The sequence below is a fragment of the Lonchura striata genome, chromosome 4 (assembly GCF_046129695.1).
Source record: "Lonchura striata isolate bLonStr1 chromosome 4, bLonStr1.mat, whole genome shotgun sequence".
NCBI classification, from domain to species: domain Eukaryota; kingdom Metazoa; phylum Chordata; class Aves; order Passeriformes; family Estrildidae; genus Lonchura; species Lonchura striata.
The window spans coordinates 23,736,899-23,755,004 of NC_134606.1; the positions used below are offsets into that span (position 1 = coordinate 23,736,899).

Consider the following 18,106-nt stretch of genomic DNA (forward strand, 5'->3'; position numbering starts at 1 on the left):
GGGCGGCTGCCCTTGCACCAGTGTGCTAGAGCTCTCACGTAAGTTCAGGTGCCATGTTGCAAAAGTAATACTTAAATGCACACAGTCCATTGTGATCATCAGGTCCATTGTAAATTAGCTGCCGTGGACCAGAGCAGCTGTAGACAAATCGCACTTGTGGCCAAGGTGGCTCAGGTGTGGGTCTGTCATCACCTTTTCACCACCCTGTTTCTTGTTTTGTCTCCGTGCCCTTGCCTGCAGAGCCGCCCCGCGGGGCCATGGTTCCGCTTAGGGTCCGCAACCACTGGCGGCGCTCACAGTTTTTCTCGCAGTCAGGTAAATGCGGGGCTGAGCACAGCTCCAGCCCTTCTGCTCTCCAGCCATAGGTGTCTTCGGACACAGGGCTGGGGTGAAAGCTGATGATCACTTGTTCTACTTCTCGCTTTCGTAGAAAATGCCTATTCCTGCTGCACAGTTGACAAAGAGCTGTTGGGTTGCACATTTGTTGTGATACTCTGGTTTCAGGCACCCAAAATAAATCATTTGCCTATAAATAACTTTTTCTTGATTTCTTTTAATCAGTCTAATTTTCAAACACATTTGGATAGAAAATGGCAATGGTTCTCTTCGTAACTGTGACTCTTGAATAGTGTAGATCCGCCCTTTTAGCATTGCTGGACTTTTTCCTTCCTTGCACTGAATCACGAAGGGAAAAGTAAATCAAGGTAGGTTAGTCTCAGTATCTGAACACTGCTAACATCTGTGGCCAGAAGTAGATGGCATTAGCTAGTGGTAGAGTAGAACCTGATATTAGTTAATATTGTGTTCCTTTAAACCCAGATAAAAAGTAGTTTTTTTTGGTGATGGGTATAATCTGGTTTTCTGATTTATTTTCTTGCAATTAGTCCTTGCATTTGGTTGTGGGAGTAAATAGGAGACTAACATACAGATATAATGTAGATCTATTTACAGGCTGAGGAAATTTTGCTGTGTTAAATTTAATTTCTCATTGTTCTGGTTTTTTTTAATAGCTGATTCTGATACTGTTGATAAATCAAATGTGAGTACCTTTTTTGCATTATTGTTTGGTTTAGTGATTTGTGTTTAGCAGAAATTAATTTTTAATGCAAACTGTCTTGTAACATCCCTAAACCAGAATGAGAATTTTTTTCTCATGGACATGTAAGAGGAAAGGTACAGCCCAAATCAAGGCATTGTCTGAGTCTGGAATTCATGCATTATTCTCTTATCTGGAGCTAGCTGTACAGTATTTGGTTGCTGGAGCCACTAAAGCTTCACAATATCTAAATAATATGTAATTCTAAATTATTCATTGTATTTTAAATGCACTGAAATGAAAGGATTTCATAATTCTACTGTTTCTTCAATGAAACAAAAAAACCCACAACAACACAAATACTACTCTGAAGTACACAGTATTTCACATTTTGTTTGTCATATAGAAATAGACATAATCTTTTCCTATGAGATTATAATACTACTTGTAGTGGAAAGGGATATGACAGGAAGTATCTAAAATTGCCCTTGATTATAAAGATTTTAAACATAGCATGTAATAGGATCCTTGGTGAAGCCTGAGGATTTATTTGATTATGGATAAAAATTCAAAGCAAGGCTATAGGCTGTTGTGCTGGCAGATATAAAATGAGAGAATATTTTTTACAACCTAAAATTGCTTTTCCTGTTGTAAAGAAGATTATAGAGAAGCAAAACATGTGTGTTCTTTAAATTTAAATTCCTGGAGATGGCTCTGTTCAGTGATGCTTATCGTTTTCTTTAAGACATTTTCCCCCCTTCAGGTGAAGTGTACCAAGCCTTTCTTTGCAAACCAAATGATTCTTTTATCATGTGGCTACAAATGGGCAATCCCAAGTGTCAGGAAACTAAGAATATTGTCTGCTAACTGAGAGAACCCTTATCTAGTTCCCAGTTTCCCATTGTAACATCACTGGCAGGACTTAATCAGGCACAGTGCAGTTTTCTCTGGTAGCCATGTGAAGTGTAGTGTCACAGTCTAATAGCTTGGTTTTCCTTCACGTAAGCGTTCCAATTTTTGGTCCTGGGATCCAGAAGAAGAGCGAAAGCGCCAGGAAAGGTGGCAGCATGAGCAAGAACGCTTGCTTCAGGTAGGGCAGAAACTGTATGTCTTCCACTGTGTGGTTCAGCTGTTGAATTGTCCCTTTGGACAAAAACTGGGCATTTTGTGTCATGTTTTCCACATCCTCTGTGGATGCTTGAGCAAATTCTGTGGCAGTTGAGTGATAAGTCACACACACACACTCACACAAATATTCTGTGTGGTTTAGGCACTGTCATGTCTCCCTTCTCCACTCTGTGGAAAGACCAAAAGGACTTGGTCCTGCAATCCAGTGCAGAGTAAAACTGAATGTGTTGGTCCTCAATTATATTTAAATTATGCTGAATATAGACTGCAAAACTCTTAATTACTTGGAGTCATAGTAGGAAGAAATGCAGTGGATATTAGAACCTGAATCTCCCAGTCAATAAGGAGTGTCTTTTGAAACTATGACTAGATTTGATCCCAAAGAAATCACATCTTTGTTCCATGTAACAAAAGAGCAAGCAACTGTCCAGGGATCGAAAATAATAAAATAGGGTCTTTTAATCCTTTAAGGACTTTTGTATCTCTATGCTTTCTTGAGATCATCTAATTTTACACCTCTTAAAATGATGTAAAAGTCTCATAATAATTTTTGTGGCACACATAGGTGCTCTCTCAATAGTAAATGTTTATTTTCTGGAATAGACAAATGTGGTTGCCAACCTGAAGAGATGATGGAACTGATGTAAGAGAGAAATGGAAGTCACCACTCCTCTCCATATTCAAACCAGCTCTGGCAAACAATTTTAAACACCTATTTGAGATAATTTTTTTTTTGCAAAATTCTATGAATACAATTAAGAAATCATGCCTTGAAGGAAGAAAATAAGCTATTTAGCTAATTATAATCTTACTCTCTTCAAAGCTTTACACACTATTTATCTCTTAAATTTGCATAGTTATTCATCATTTATTAAATTGGCATATCTCTTAAATTAGTTCCAGTATTGCAAAACCTGCTTATTTATATGCTACTTCGATGAAGTTTTTAATGTACAACCATAGTCTCAGTGTTAAAGGGTCTGTGAAACATTTTTGAAGCTTAATACAATAAGATAAACAATAAATTATTAATATTTTTGAGCTTAAACGTAATTTCTGACTAAATAGCTTAAAAATCCTAAGAAATTAACTTCTAATGTGTCAAAAGTTTCTTGAAGTTTGAAGGTGTTAAATGTGAGTCCTACAAAAAAATGGGCAAAGTGAAAAAGAAGCTTTTTTGTGATACCCATGGATGTTTCCAATTTTTATCCTTTTATTTAATCCTATTTGTAATTAAACCACTCTTAGCAAATTCATTTTCACTATGGAGATACTACAGAATTTACTCTTAATACTGAATGCTGTGGATTTATCTGTATTTTTATCCATGTACAGGAGAAGTATCAGAAGGAACAGTACAAGCTGAAAGAGGAATGGGAAAAGGCCCAGAGAGAAGTTGAAGAGGAGGAGCGTAGATACTATGAGGAGGTATAAAGCTCAATGGAGAAGGTGGTTCTTTGGGGCTTTTTTTTTTTTTTTTTTTTTAATTTAAATGCACCCACTTATGGGTGCAAAAACAACAAAAAAATCATCCCATAGCTAGATTAATTAATGGAAATCTTCTTCAAGGCTGAATTCTGAGGAGGATTGTTTCTCTTAAACACTGCCATAGATGTTGAGGAAAAATATTTAAATATTTGGACAGGTATCCTCAGCAGCTCCGCATAGGTGGAGGTGTCTAATTGCTGTGCAAGTCTGGGTGAGTCAGTATAGCTCTGTCTGGGCACGCTCAGACTTCCCTGCAGGGCCAGAGCCCTGTGTATTTTGGCATATACTTGGTGGAGCTCCAGATTAAATTGTTGTCTGCCTTGGGTTTGATCATGGAGGAATTTTGTAACTGGCCTTAAAAAAAAATCCACAGATGTTCAAAGCTCACAGTTGTGGAACATTATTAATCTAGAAAATAGTGATTTTCTTCTGTCGTACGTAGATACTTGTTGAAGGAAACTGGAAAATATTTAAAAGTTTGTCTATGCATTATGTAAATGGATGTTTTCTCATCTGTGCTTGAGGGACATACTTGTGGTCTAAGCAAGAAATTATTTTCAACTTTCAGAGTAAGTTTCTCATGTACCAAGGGTAATTTCATACTTTTATATTAAACTTAATAGACTGGTGCTCTGTGAAACAGTAGTTCTGTGAAGTGAAGTATTTTTTTCTTGTTTTGGAAATTCCATCTCAGTGGTAAAAGGAATGGAAGTGCAAAACCTTGAAGAAAATGAAAAGTTGAGGTGTTACCATTATTCTTGGTACTACAAGTCCTTAACTATCCCTCTAAATATGGCACATAACCAAATCTTATTTTTCTTATGTGTTTTATAAACTCATAGTTTACATTCTGTATTTTTAACTCCCACTCTCTCCTGATCCTTTTTCTTCAGGAACGAAAGATAATTGAGGATACTGTAGTTCCATTCATTGTTTCTTCAAACTCTGCTGAGCTCCTCTCCTCTTCTTCCTCTACCACTGAAGGAAACAAGACAGTGGTGAGTTTCTCATGGAGTAGTAAGGCACTGAAGAGTAGGCCATCTTTAGTGCAGTTTAATCCTTTGCTAAAGGCTGTCAGAGTCTGGGAGCTGTAAGAGTAAGGGTATTCCCTGGGTCCCATCTCTAACTGGTGGTGCCTCATAGTGCTGCAGGTTACAGATTTTCACAACTGAATAGCTGTATTCCCAAGCAAACTGCTGACATCCCATTTTCAACTAGAGCAAAGAATGATACTTTCCCTCTGCAGCTGTCTCTGTTCTTTAATCAGTGCTGTGAAATTTTAATTATGTTCCAAAGCTAACAGACTCTTAAGTGGTTTTGAATCCAAAATCTCAAGTGTAAAATAGTGCTTTATATATGTCAGATGAGACAGAATCCTACCTCCTCAGTTTTCCTCCTTTTCTTTCCTGTCACAGAAAGCAGCAAAACAGAGGAATGTTTACTCTCTTATGTTTGGGTTTTGTTTTGGTTTTTTTTCACTCATGCAGCACAAAATGTTTAATTCAATGCATCTAGCATCTGATTAAATTAGTGTTTGCAGAGATCGGAGAATGACACCCCAGATGAGTTCACAGCTGAGTAAATGTGGGATTTACAGACATAATTTTCTCTTGCCTAAGGTACCCCTTTTTCCACTGAACTCCAGGATTAGGAGTACTGTATCAATTGTATCAACTCCCCTCACTCTTCCTGCCCCCTTGTTCTCACTCATCCCTGTGCAAAGGCATCAGCCATGGCAAATTTTCCACATGGTTGTGTAGCAGTAAGTTCCTTGGTGCAGCTGCTTATGCCACAGTCAGGACTCTGCCTGCGCCCAGAAGCAAAGGATCTCATGCCATTGCTTCCTCGAGCTCCACAAGTCAGATCTGAACCACTCCTGTACCACTTTGGAAGTAGTACTGGCATTGCCCTTTGAGGATGCCCAGTGCATGTAAGTGATGCTTTGCTCCTAGGCACTGACAGCAAGCTGAGGTCATTCACAAAGTCCTCACAAGTCCAGTGGCAGACTGTCTAGACTCTGAAAATAATTCAAGGATTTCTGCCAAAGATTATGTAATGGGAAGTTTTAATTTGCCATCCTTAGCACCATAATTGGTACCTAACTTATTTCATGCTCAGCTTAGTCCAACCAGTTGTTGTTTCAGCTAAAGTCTTAATTAAATCCAAAGTTAGCCTTACCAGGGTCATATGGTTCTACTATATAAATGTGAGATGTTCATTTTGATAATAAGATGTGTCAACACAATTTATCTAGGGGCAGCCTGTATTTTTCCCATGCATGCACCAATTCCAAATTCAAAGAAAGCTCCTTATTCCCTCTTAATTTGTCTTCTAGAACTCAACTGATTCAAACAGCTGTCCAGGGGAAGGCAAGCAAAAAGAAGTTACGAAGCAAAAAAAGCTGCTCTGGGAGCAGGACAGTGTGTCATCTCTGAAAAGCAAGGAAAGTGAACTCTGGCAAGAAAAGAGGAGGTATGTACTTACCCTAAGCATTTCATAGCCCTGTGGAGCTTTGTGTTCTATTGGATTCTGGGGTATCACATGTGCCCACAATTGATGCTGGAGCACCAGCACTTGGTGGGCTCGATGCAATACATCTTGATCACTGTTCACTGGCCCCACAGACAGATGCATGTGTGGCAGTGCACAGTGCTGGTTGTGCATATCAGAAGGCTTGTCTTTTCCTTGTATGGCTTTGCCAAGAGGTTGTCACAGCAACCAGATCAGACCTTAGACAGCTCAGACATCTGTGTACATCACTGCACTGTGTCTTGTGTACATTTCACAAGCCATCTGAAGGACTAAAGGAGCTGTAGCTGTTTTCACTCAGAACCTTTGAAATTGCCTGGCTGTCTCAGAAATGCCATACCCAATCTTGCCAGGTGGTGTTTGAAGTCCTGGACTTTGCTCAACTGCTACTTAACAGGTTTCACAAAAGAGGAGAGGCATCTGATGATGCTGAGCAGTGTATAGAGAACATGGATTAAAGCCTTTTTTCTGTCAAAGAAGCTCTTTTCTACAAATCCAAAATTATCTTCAGCACATCTAAGTGGCAGTTGGAGGTAAGCAGGAAGACTTGGACCGTTTGGAGACAAACTTGTTAATTCCTTAGTGTTCTCATTGGTTTGTCATTGCAAAATTGACATAATAACAAAAATCTTTTGTGTAAAAAATAGACTGATATTCAAAAGTCTGATTTAGCCATTATGTTCTAGATTATATTTCTCCTGACTTTTTTGTATACAATGCAATCTTTTTATTCGCAGTGGAAATAAAGCACTCTCAGGATACCCAGGGACTGGTATCTTGAAAGGAGGAAGCGAACAGGAGCACCACGTGCCAGTGATGGATCGCAGCTCACCTGCCAGACTGAATCTGCCACTGACTCAGGATGAGAGTAAGACTCTTGCTGTGCATATGTTTTTCCCCAGATAGAAATCAGGCAGAAACCAAACTTAAAGAATTTTGGAAATTGACATACACATATATCTTCAAAACTGGAATGTCTCAGACTAAAAATTTATTTTATGTTAGCAAAGGTAAATATGTTAAGGTGAAATTTAAACTCCTCTTGTTTTCATCAGAGATGACAATTTCTGCAGCATGTATTTTGTTTATAGGCCTGCATGTTCACAGTAGCAGCTAAAAGGGTTATTTTCCATTTTTTACATAATCTTGCATACATATAGGATTTATCATGATACAGAGAGCTTATTTACAACACTCGTTTTGTGTTTTTATAGCTAATTCTTCATGTCCGTTTCAGTCCAGTCAAAATCACTACATGTGATATGTAACCTTTTCAAGCCAAGCCTAAAGCAACATCTGCCTCAATTTTGTCATTAGCAATGTCTAATTACATTTAAAGTTAATTTATTTTTTTAGCTCCCATAAGTATTGATGTTTTTGAAGGAAAGAATTTCCCCAAAGCATTGATGTCATGCGAGTCAGACAAAGACAGAAAGTGAATGGAAATTCTGAAATCAAGTTTTAGATTTTTGTTTTCAGTTAAGCATAAAAATTCATTATTCTAAAAAATCATTTGTCTATGGATGGAAATGTTTTCAGTGTTATTACTTGCTCCAAATGTGAATTCAGTCTATTAAACTTAGTAGGTTTGCATTCCTTGTCTCAATTTTATTGTATTCTTAGTGCTTTGATAAAAATTGCACAAAGAAAGAAAGCAAGCAGAATGTTTATTAACCAGCAATACAGCCTTGGGGATTTGTAGTAGTGATTAAGCAAACTTAACGGGTTTGACAATTTTAAACTACGTGTGCTAATAGCCCTGCTTCAGGGTTTTCCTAGGTTCTTTTCAACAATTTGGTCCTCTGCAAGTATTGTGACAGCTCCTTTCTTGCCTCTTAAAGCATCCCATCCTTGCTCCCTCCTTAAGCCCTTAAATAACCCCAGGTGTGGGGTTTTATTTTCTTGATATCAAAATAGGTAACAGGCCTTTCATAAGCCCCAGCAAAATTTTCATTCTCTAAACCAGATGGCTGGCACATGGCAGGGTAAGGCTTCTCTCCAGCTGTGAGCCACAAAATTCATTTTGCAGGGTCTAGCTAATGCACTGTTTCTCAGAGATAGGGTGGTTGGCCTGGGCATCTCACAGGTCATTGCTTTTTGCTGTGAGGCTGTTACTGTCACTGAGCCATCTGAAGCATGGAAGAAAATTACCAAGGAATTAGTATTCATCAGTTGATTTATGGAGAGCAGTGACTATAACACCATCCCCTTATCTCTTGCTATTGAGAAGTTTGGATCCTCCAGCACCATAGAAGTTTCAGTGTCTCTGGTGCTTCCTTCATTACGACAATTACATTATTTTCCCAAGTGGTGTTTGTGGATGGCTGTTTGACCTTGCCCTTTCCCCCTTCAGAAATTCATTCAGCAGCAGGGTAGATCATGTGTATGTGAGAGTAATGCAAAGGAATGATGTTCCATAGAGGTCTTTTGATGTAGCAAAACCTGTCTCTGACTTTGTGGGGGGTTTCTGAGAAGTTTGTTTTAAGGAACAGTACATCTCTCTCCTTTGTTGTGGGCCCACAATCCATGATGGTTTATAAATACTGACAGAAGTATTTTGCCTCAGATATTGAGTTTCCCCCACCTCTCACTGCAGATGTCTCCTGGAGTCAGCAGCTGCTGACAAAGCGATCTCCACAGTGCGCAGAGGACACTGGGCAGAGGCCGTTCCTGGGCCAGTCTGTGGGACACCAACCAAGCTCTGCAGGGGAAGCGAGGAGGTGAGAACATAAAGGTTATTGAAGAGATTGAGAAGTCCTACTTGCTCTGTTCTCTCTTATACTCCTGCTCAGCATCCTTTATTGGTTGGGTTTGATGAGTCCTGCAGTGTGAAGACACCCTTCACGTCTGGCTTTCCCACAGAGACTGCTAACATTTATCTACTTGATTTCTCATTACAGGCACCACAGTTACTAATTTCAGGAGGGAGCACACCCCCTGCTTGCCTCCCTCTTCTTTCACTGTAGCTCAGCACATATTGGCATAACTTTTCATGTGCTTAATTTGTTTTAATTGCCTGAGAAAAACATTTATAGCTAATAAGTAGCTGAATATGAGGGTGGGAATGTCAGGTTATATCTGTCTCTGAAGCTGTCATCCAAGAATTTCATGCCCCATCTTCCAAACATATATCCATTGCTACTTTCTAGTCCTTTTAAAAGAAGATACGTATAGGGTAGTATTTGCTTTCTGCTGTAAATTTTGGTGAGGTCTTTTTACTTTGCTGCTTTGCCTGTGCTTTTGAATAAACCTTAACTGAATGGTAAAACTAGATCTTTTGGTAAATAAGGGATCTGTTTGTTTAGTATTTACAAAAAGAAGCTATGCAATGAGAAAGGAACATTGTTTTCATTAGCATATATATGAACACAGTCTTCTGCAGAACCTATTACCTCTGTTAAGGTTATATCCAGTCAAAACTAATGTAGATTGAGGTTTGATTACCTATTCTTCATTCTAAACTGTGTGTGTGTTTGAGGAAATTGTTGTTTAATCTGTGAATTGTTTTAGGCTGTTACAGTTTGGATCAGTCCTGTGATTTCTGATAATAAAAGCCATGGTTTTGCTCACCAAGCTCTTTCAGAGTAGCATGGACACAAATTAACCATTAACCAAATAAACCACCTTTCTGTGTTGGTAGCTTCCTTTTTGCTCAGTAAAGGGCCAACAGAGAGTGTAGTGTGGTGTGGTGTGACTTGGCTTAACCCTCCTTCATCATGGTGGTAGCTATGATGGATTGGCGGGGCGGGCAGGAATCTCCACATGGCTGATTACCTTGTGAGTTTCCTGACTGAGCAGCAGTGAGCAGACAGAACCAAAAATCCTGAGATTCACCAACTGGAATTTCTCCATACAAAACCTGGTTTTATTTGTTGTTCAGCTGCAGTAATCTACATCTCTGCTGTATTTTAGGGCAGGCTATCATGAGAACTTCCGATCTGGGCCGTCATCTCCCTGCTCTCCTGCTGCTCTGAATCAGTCACCCAACAGGTACTAAAGGTCAATAAGGAATTTTGCAGACCAAACACATCTTGTAGTTGCTGGTGAACTGCCAGAGTGAAAAATCACATTAGTATTATGTGGATGCACTATTAAGTCTGCTAAATGTTGTAATTCATAACTGTCCATGGGATAAACATGTAGTTCCCTCTCCCATATACCTTGCCTGCTTCAGTGGTACTGTTATGTTTTCAAATAACACAGTTCAGAAAGCACCTCCAGAACTCTGCTTGATCACTAAAGTTTCATTAAAACTGAAATAGGACAGTATAAAACTCAGACAAAGCGTGATCTCAGAGTGCTTAAGCCAGAGAATATCTTAATTGTGACTAGTCACAAGTTCAGGAGTAAGATCTGTTCTAGACATTGGCACTTGCTGATTTAAAAATTTTTTCCTTTAATTTCCAAACTAGAAACACCATTTTGTTTTTTTGCTGATTTTTAATTTGCCCATAATCATGCTAATCTCATAGAGATTAGAATGATTGATTTTCTTGTGCATTCTGTACATCTCTCAGTGAGTTATGTGTACAAACTCTAAATAAATTTTAACTGTAGACTGATTAAATCACTGATAATTTGGGGGTATATTAAAATCAGTTTGCTTATTAGATAGGGCAAATTAATACAACACAGAAATTTTCTTTCTTTTTAAATTACATTTTTCTTCACTTTCCAGAGCAAAGTCCTCCTTCTGATGTCACTTACATTGATGTGAAACTATTGGGATTTTTTTTGCATGGACAATTTATTATGTTTTTCTAACCATAGCTGCAGTTTTAGTGGGATTGCCTTTCCTTGCTACAGGTTGCTAGTTGTGATAGCTACTTCATATTATTAAGCAGCTGTATTCTGATTTGAGGATCTTTTGCATGATCTTTTCCTGAAATAAATCTTATTTTTGTAAATAATAGATAGGATGTAATTCATTTTCCCACTAAAATATTAGAAAACTCTTAAAAATTTCCTGAGATCTGAAACTTTTATTTGCTCTTGTAAAAACTCTGATAGTGGAGAAGAAGTAAAAACAAAGGTGAACTCAGGAATAACATAGAAGCAGAATGGTTAAGGCTGTAGGAAGGGAGAAAAAAACACAGCAAAGTTATTCTAAAAGGAATAATGATAATGAAGCAACAAGAGGATCATATGTCTGTGCTGCCTGTGTACATGGTGGGTTCAAGAGCTGGAAACAAGGATAATTTTCTAATTGTCATGAGTTTTTCTGCTGTTTCTTGCATAGTTGAGTAGGATTTCATCAAATTGTCTTTTCAAAACTCATGAAATATCACTAAGTTTCTCTCCTGGTTTCAGCCCTGGCTGAAAAAAGCATGGATGACACAGAATGATGGGATCCCTTTTGATCTCAGGTTCATCTCACTAGGTCAGGCATCAGTTCTGGCAGGCTGACAGGCAGGAGAGAAGTGAAGAGTGTGAGACCCATAGAAGTGGGCACCTGCAGTGCTATTAAAACCATTATGAAAACAGGCACCAGTTATTCCTGGGGCTCTGAACCTTCACCCACCTGTCATCCAATAGCAGATTTAGGAGAGAGGTCTAGACAGTCTTCCAGAACCCCTGAAGGTGCAAGTTGAAGTATTTTCTGCATTGCAGGTGGAGATCCAATTTCAGGTTTTCTCTGACTAGTTATAGTATTAAGTGGCTGCAGCAGCACAGTCTGAAATGAATCAGCCAGTGCCTGGTCTGTGCTATTATAGTTATGCTGTCACTATTGGCTTCACCAGCTTGATTGGGTGCAAGAATAGCATCCTGTTTTCTGCCTTGCAGTGAGCAAATCCATTTGTAAACAAATGGAAAAATTTCTGGGCTGAGAATCTGGCTCAGTTAATTTGTGTGAATCGCTGTGGCATTGGCTAGGCCTAAGTAACCTTTAATATAAGGGGGGTGATGCACTGAGGCAGATTGCCCAGAGAGACTGTGGACTCCCCATCCCTAAAGGTGTTAAAGGCTGCAATGGATGGGGCTCTAAATAACCTGATCTAGTGGAATGTTCTCTGACTTTCACTGGGGGTTGGAACTACATCATCTTTAAGGTCCCTTCCAACCCTAACCATTCTTTTTTCTGTGAATCCACAGACATGGTTCCCTGCAACCAGGCCTCTGTTAAGAGGCTTTCATCTCCCTTGATCTAGCACAGCAGACTGGCAAGGAAATATGTCTGAGTTGCTGTCCATTTAAGGATTTTAAGCCCTTTGCTTGCTTATCTGGAAGGCAGTCGTGCAGGTGGATTCAGTAACATGGCTGAAGGGTCAATGTGTATTTATGTAAACCCCTCCAGTGCTCCTTCCTCCCACGCTGTCCCTCTTGATAAACCTATCTAAATATTTGGCTTCATTTTAGCATTAGTTGCAGTGTTCTTACAGCCATGTTTGTCTTCTAGGTCTGTCAGCGGGAAGAAACTTTGTTCTACCTGTGGTCTCCCTCTTGGAAAAGGAGCTGCCATGATTATTGAAACACTTGGTCTTTATTTCCACATTCAGTGCTTCAGGGTATGGTTCTTGCTTTATTATGAAAAACCTCAAGTCGTGCACAGTGCAAGTAGAGAATAGATGTGAAACTGAGAGGACCAGGGTATTACATGGTTGTTATGTCTGAGCATAACATGTGAAGAAGTGGAAATAACACAACTAATGTGTTGTTTTGCAGTCAGACACATTAATTGGACTAAAACCTGTGATCAAGCAAGCAAACTTAGCTTCTGTACTTACAGGGGGAAAGCATAATCCAATTTCTCTATTATACTAATTGTTTTTTAAATATAGCATTACTTACCTTGCAAGTTTTTTAGGTGGTTTTTATTTTTTCCTTCCAAAAGCATGATCAGTCCCAAAGCCATCTTTGATCTGCCCCATGGTTGGAAAGCTTTGACTATGCAGTGAATGGTGTATTCTGGCTTTTACCAGAAATATTTCTTGACTGTTCTTGAGTGTTTCAGTTTGGAAATAACCTCAAGTGTTTTCTAGAGAAATCAGAAAGCATCTGTTTCCATTATCTCTGGCTCAGTTGATATTAGACATTTGTGAAGACTTTTTTGATTTTAAACATTTACCCAGACTAAATCTCTGGCCTCTTTAAACTTTATCCATCACAACTTACCTGCCTCCAGAATGCAGCCTCAAAGTCAGATGTCCCATAAAAGAATTAGGCTTTACTTCTTTGTAAGCAGAGGCTGCTGAAATCCAGCCTAAACACTTCTAACTCTGTGAAAACCCTCTTACTGGTTTGCAGTGTTCCCCAGGAGTATGGGCTTCTGGGGGGGTATTTTTATCACCGTTCCAAGAACTACTTAAACAAAAGTAAAAATTTGGGAAAAGTTGTGATAAATAGTAGAGCATGGTCTCTCTTACTGTCTCTGTTCTTCAACTGACAGTGTGGCGTTTGCAAGGGCCAGCTGGGAGATGCAGCAAGTGGCACGGATGTCAGGATTAGAAATGGTCTCCTTAACTGCAACGATTGTTATATCCGATCCAGAAGTGAGTACCAAATCCTGGGAGCTCTGAAAATACTGTGGCCATGATTTTAGCTGGAGGCTTTGTCCTGCTCTGACACTCAGGTGTAGCTTCACCATGGGAAGAGGAGTCTTCCCATGACATTTTAATGATTTTCTCATATTAGAAAATATTTCCAAGCCCATTAAATTGTCTCAGAGGATCTCTGCTGACCACTATTAGACTTAAGGGCTGTTTCTGTGCATAAACATAAATTCCTATGCTATGCACACATATTGCATGACCCAGAGGCTTGGATCTCTCACATCACATGAGACAATGTAGATTATTCTACCTGATCTAGGACCCTGGGCCATGTTTGGAGAAGTACCCTTTTTTTAAATCTCCAGGCCTCCCTTTTTTGGACAAAATGATAATGTAAAATATTAAGAACATTCTGTAACTCATAATGAATCCTTCTGGTGGTATCCCCAAATATGTGATAAGTAGTGTTGCTTGCCATAAATTTTGAAGAATGAGTCAGAAAATTGCATGCAGGAAAGAAAACTGTGTGATTTTACTGCCTTAGAGCAGGTCACCTAAATGTCTTTCTAAGTCCTGGATTCCTGTGACTGATACCAAATTACTAGAACATTTCAGCTTTGCTCCAATGTCACCAATGATGGTCAGTGCCCATGCTGGTTTCCATCTTGTGGAAACAGTAAGATGCAAAACAATAGGAGTAATTGTTGTCTTCTTGTTAAATACTATTTGATGTACTCGCTGCCTACAGTTCCAACTGGTAAGTGGACATCTAGAGCTCTTTTTACTTAATATTTCCCTTGCCCTCTCTCAAAAGCACTGGCTGTAGAAATTGAGGACTAGGAAAGGTACCTTCCTACCTCTGCCAGAAAAAAAATGGGTACTTTTGCTCTGGTGCTCCAGGAACAAGCTTCTTCTCCGTCAGCAGAGCTAGAGGGTGCTATTGTATAACTGTTTTTTGGCAATTTTTTTCTTAAATTCTGCTAAGAAAATTATTTAGTTAGTTAGTTATTATTTGACCTGAAATATTTAGAAATAGCTTTTTCCCTTTGTGCTTAAACCTATAAACCTTCCTTATGTGGATGAGGTCCTGACCCTTAAAATGCAGATTTGCACCTCTGGCTTTACACAAAAGAGAGAGGAAGGTATGAAAGTTATAATTTCCTTTTCTTCTTAGTCCTTATTGCTTAAATAAAAATCAATGTACCTTGAGGATAGATAAAGGCTCTAATAAATTATTGGCTTATATGCTGTAGAAATCACTCTCTCCATCACCATTTCTACAACAGTGTTACTGTAGAAAATGCATTACAGAGCTGTGTGCAGTGTTTCATGTAATAATGTTTTGCATTTGTACATACCAAGCAGAATGGTAACCAAGTCCATGACAGAGGAAATAGGTTTTCAGAAAATGTATGGCTACTGAAGAATAATTATGGCAAGGGGTTTTTAATTTTTGCAACAAATTACCTCTTCCAGCTATGTCCACTGGTCATGCATAATCTCAAATCCAGGTAGTTTAATTTAAGTTACAGTAACTGTTGTCGACAATTCAAAGGGACTGCTTTTGACAGAACTGCAAATATTGCTAGTTGCTGTTTTTTAACTAAAACTTGATACACTGCACACCTGAAATTAAGAATAAACTGGTACCATGTCAGTGTTTGGCCTTTCAGTTCTGGGAATAATAATGCAAAATGTTAAATCAGTTGTTTGATTGTATGGCTTGTGCCTTCTGCCCCTGTGGCTGCATCTGAAACCTGTGCAGCACTGGGCAGAAGTCTCTGACTAACCTAGGGTTGGTCATTATTGTTTTGAGACACTTACGGGCATCTTGATTAAATATTTTGGCTCCCAGAAGCTTATCTGAAAAAATGGATTATTCTGTTTCAAAATAAATAGTAAAAAAAGATTACTAGAAAAGCATTAAGGATTATGTAGTGGTCCAGGGTACAAAATATTTCTGGTTTTCAAATAAAAGTGGATGTAGTTTTTTAACAGTAAAACCTCACAAGGAAGGAAGTTCTCTATTCAATGTCAAACACAGGGAATGGTCACAAGTTGATGAGTGTCAAAGTCAAAGGCAAGAAGTAAATTAATGAGATTCTCTGAATTTGGCCATTCCCTGTATGGCCAAATAACACAAGGAGTCTGTAGTTACCAGGTAGCACAAGCTAGGCACAGCTGAAGATGACTCGACAGTCCTTTACTATTTTGGCACTTCAGAGACTGAAATAAACATACACACAGATATTTTGGACATAAAATAAGATAAAACTTAATTCAGAATGCATTCAACACGTGGCAATGTATTTCCATTGGAATTATGCTGAATCTTTTTAGTAGTTACTGCCCCAGCTTTGCAGAAAAAACAGGGCACAAATATATATAGCTCCAGATACATTTTTTTTTGAATTGTGGAGATCATGTAAATAATAATCTGTATTTGTTAAAATTTGTAACCAGTTACTTGTTTTGTTTTACCTAGCTGCTGGACAGCCAACTACATTGTGACATGACTTTCAGTCCTAATAAATTTCAAGAAGGAACTCTCTTCTCATATGTATCGGCTGCCTCCAGACAATCACTTGTAAAAGCTTGAATCCATGGACATGATGGCTCTCATCTCGTTTTCAAAAACTCACAAAAAGCTGCACCTGCTCCTTTGAAATGCAATATGTTGGTTTTTGCTTCCTTAAGAAATTTGCAAAATATGTATGACCGTGTTTGGGAAGGCAAAGCCTAAGTACTATTAAAAAAAAAAGCAAAACCACCTTTCAGGTATGCTTATGATACCCAGTCTATTACCTTGTTATTTTGAAAGTAATAAGAGAATAAACATGCAATAAAGCTGTTTTGTTTTAATATTTCTAGCTATTAAAAAGTTTAAGTTTACAGAACCTTTATAGAATATGCCAACTTGAGCTGAGAAGTAATTTTGAAATAGTATCTAATCAGTGCATTTGAAAAACTAAACATCACAGCACGACTTCTCTGTTGTAACTGAAGCTATAACTTTTTTTATACAGAGACTAGTTTGATAATACATCCTGTACTTCTGAAGCATTTTTTGTTTATATTACCTTCAATGGAGGGTAGAAGTTAAACAAATAAATTATTGCACCTTTAGTCATAGGATTTTTTGTTTGTGTACCTCAAGTTATGTTCATGACTATAGCTTAATATTCTCTGAAATAAAGATTTCTTCATTAAACCTAAAGACTGCATACCATTAACAATGGAAAAATTCCCATCAGGAGCAATCCTTCTTAGTAAGTCCAGAAGCCTGTATTGTTGTTAAACTCAGTGAAAGATGATGTGGGGAAGAGGCAGCCAAGCAGGCAGACCCAGCAGAGCTGTGGGTCTCTGAGCTGCAGTTTGATGCTGTGGTGAAGCTTTTCTCTTTGGCTTGTAATTTGCCAATTGATTTGAGTGGATTGGACACCTGCTCGTTCACTTGCAAACATTACACTTGGTTGAAATCTCATGCAGAGATGTGTTTTGGGTACCCCCCAGGGTAGAGAATTAGACATCCTTGAGCCTGTGTTCCTCCATCCACTGTCCAAAAATAGTCAGCAAAACCCAGAAGTGTGGAAGACGGGCAGGGAGGAGGCTGGAGCCACAGGCAGAAAAACTACCTTGCCTGTGTTTGGGACAGTTTTCCTTTGTGCTCTTTGATTAAGCATGTGCTCCTTACTAAAGAGATCCAGCAGCTCATTGAAACAGAGGTTCAGCAGGTACCTACAATACACAGACAAAGTTAGGGAATGTATTGCAACTGTAAAATATCCTAGCACTTTTTGGTAAACAGTTACTGGAAATATCTTCAAATGGAGGGGAAAAATATTTTTCTGCCTTAAAACAACTATAAAACTAATTGAATAGAGATTTCTTTTATCTACGTGCATATCTGTCATCTTTTGATGTGTTGGTAAATAGAAATGAAGCGGTTATTAGGGAAGCAATAATTCTGAGTTGTTCTCTAGATAGCAATTATTTATTGAAATGCTAGACAGTTGCTTGCATGTGAGTTGCATAACCATGCAAAACTGCATGTCATCAAACACACACATGTGATGTCATTGGAGGACATTGTGACTATCTGCTGGAAAGTTACATGTTACTTCCTTAATATTGTGCCTTAGAAAATGCAAAGCTGTTGCACACAGTCAGCAATGACTTATGGATGCAATAAATCCAAAAAGCTGAAGTCCTTTGTGGACTTCACCTGGGGAATATTTTTAAATAAAAATAAAATAAATTAGACTAATGTTTTGGAACTAAAAGTGATATACTATATTTTGATCAACCACCTGCATGATTTACTGTTAAAAGGTTTTGATAAGCAGGATGCTTACTTTCTGCTTGTGGTTGTTACAACATTTTCCCACAAAGAATGTGTAACATGGAAATTCAAGAAGCAGATTTCGTAACTGAT

At 38.5% G+C, this 18,106-nt stretch overlaps 1 protein-coding gene across 7 annotated transcripts in view; it reads left to right on the forward strand.

Annotated features, from left to right (window-relative positions):
• LIMCH1 (LIM and calponin homology domains 1) overlaps nt 1-16,888 on the forward strand; it is a 171,420-nt gene extending 154,532 nt beyond the window's left edge. For 6 of the 7 annotated variants that reach the window (XM_021541366.3, XM_021542170.3, XM_021543848.3 and 3 more), the window contains 11 exons: nt 1,011-1,039; nt 2,043-2,126; nt 3,500-3,592; nt 4,546-4,650; nt 5,988-6,124; nt 6,919-7,049; nt 8,778-8,901; nt 10,094-10,171; nt 12,579-12,687; nt 13,569-13,671; nt 16,157-16,888. In XM_021541366.3, the coding sequence (XP_021397041.2) occupies nt 1,011-1,039; nt 2,043-2,126; nt 3,500-3,592; nt 4,546-4,650; nt 5,988-6,124; nt 6,919-7,049; nt 8,778-8,901; nt 10,094-10,171; nt 12,579-12,687; nt 13,569-13,671; nt 16,157-16,182 (1,019 nt within the window). In that variant the 3' untranslated portion in view covers nt 16,183-16,888. The remainder of the gene's footprint in view (nt 1-1,010; nt 1,040-2,042; nt 2,127-3,499; nt 3,593-4,545; nt 4,651-5,987; nt 6,125-6,918; nt 7,050-8,777; nt 8,902-10,093; nt 10,172-12,578; nt 12,688-13,568; nt 13,672-16,156) is intronic. The other variant, XM_021543008.3, reaches the window with a different exon arrangement.
• Nucleotides 16,889-18,106: the final 1,218 nt, after the last annotated feature.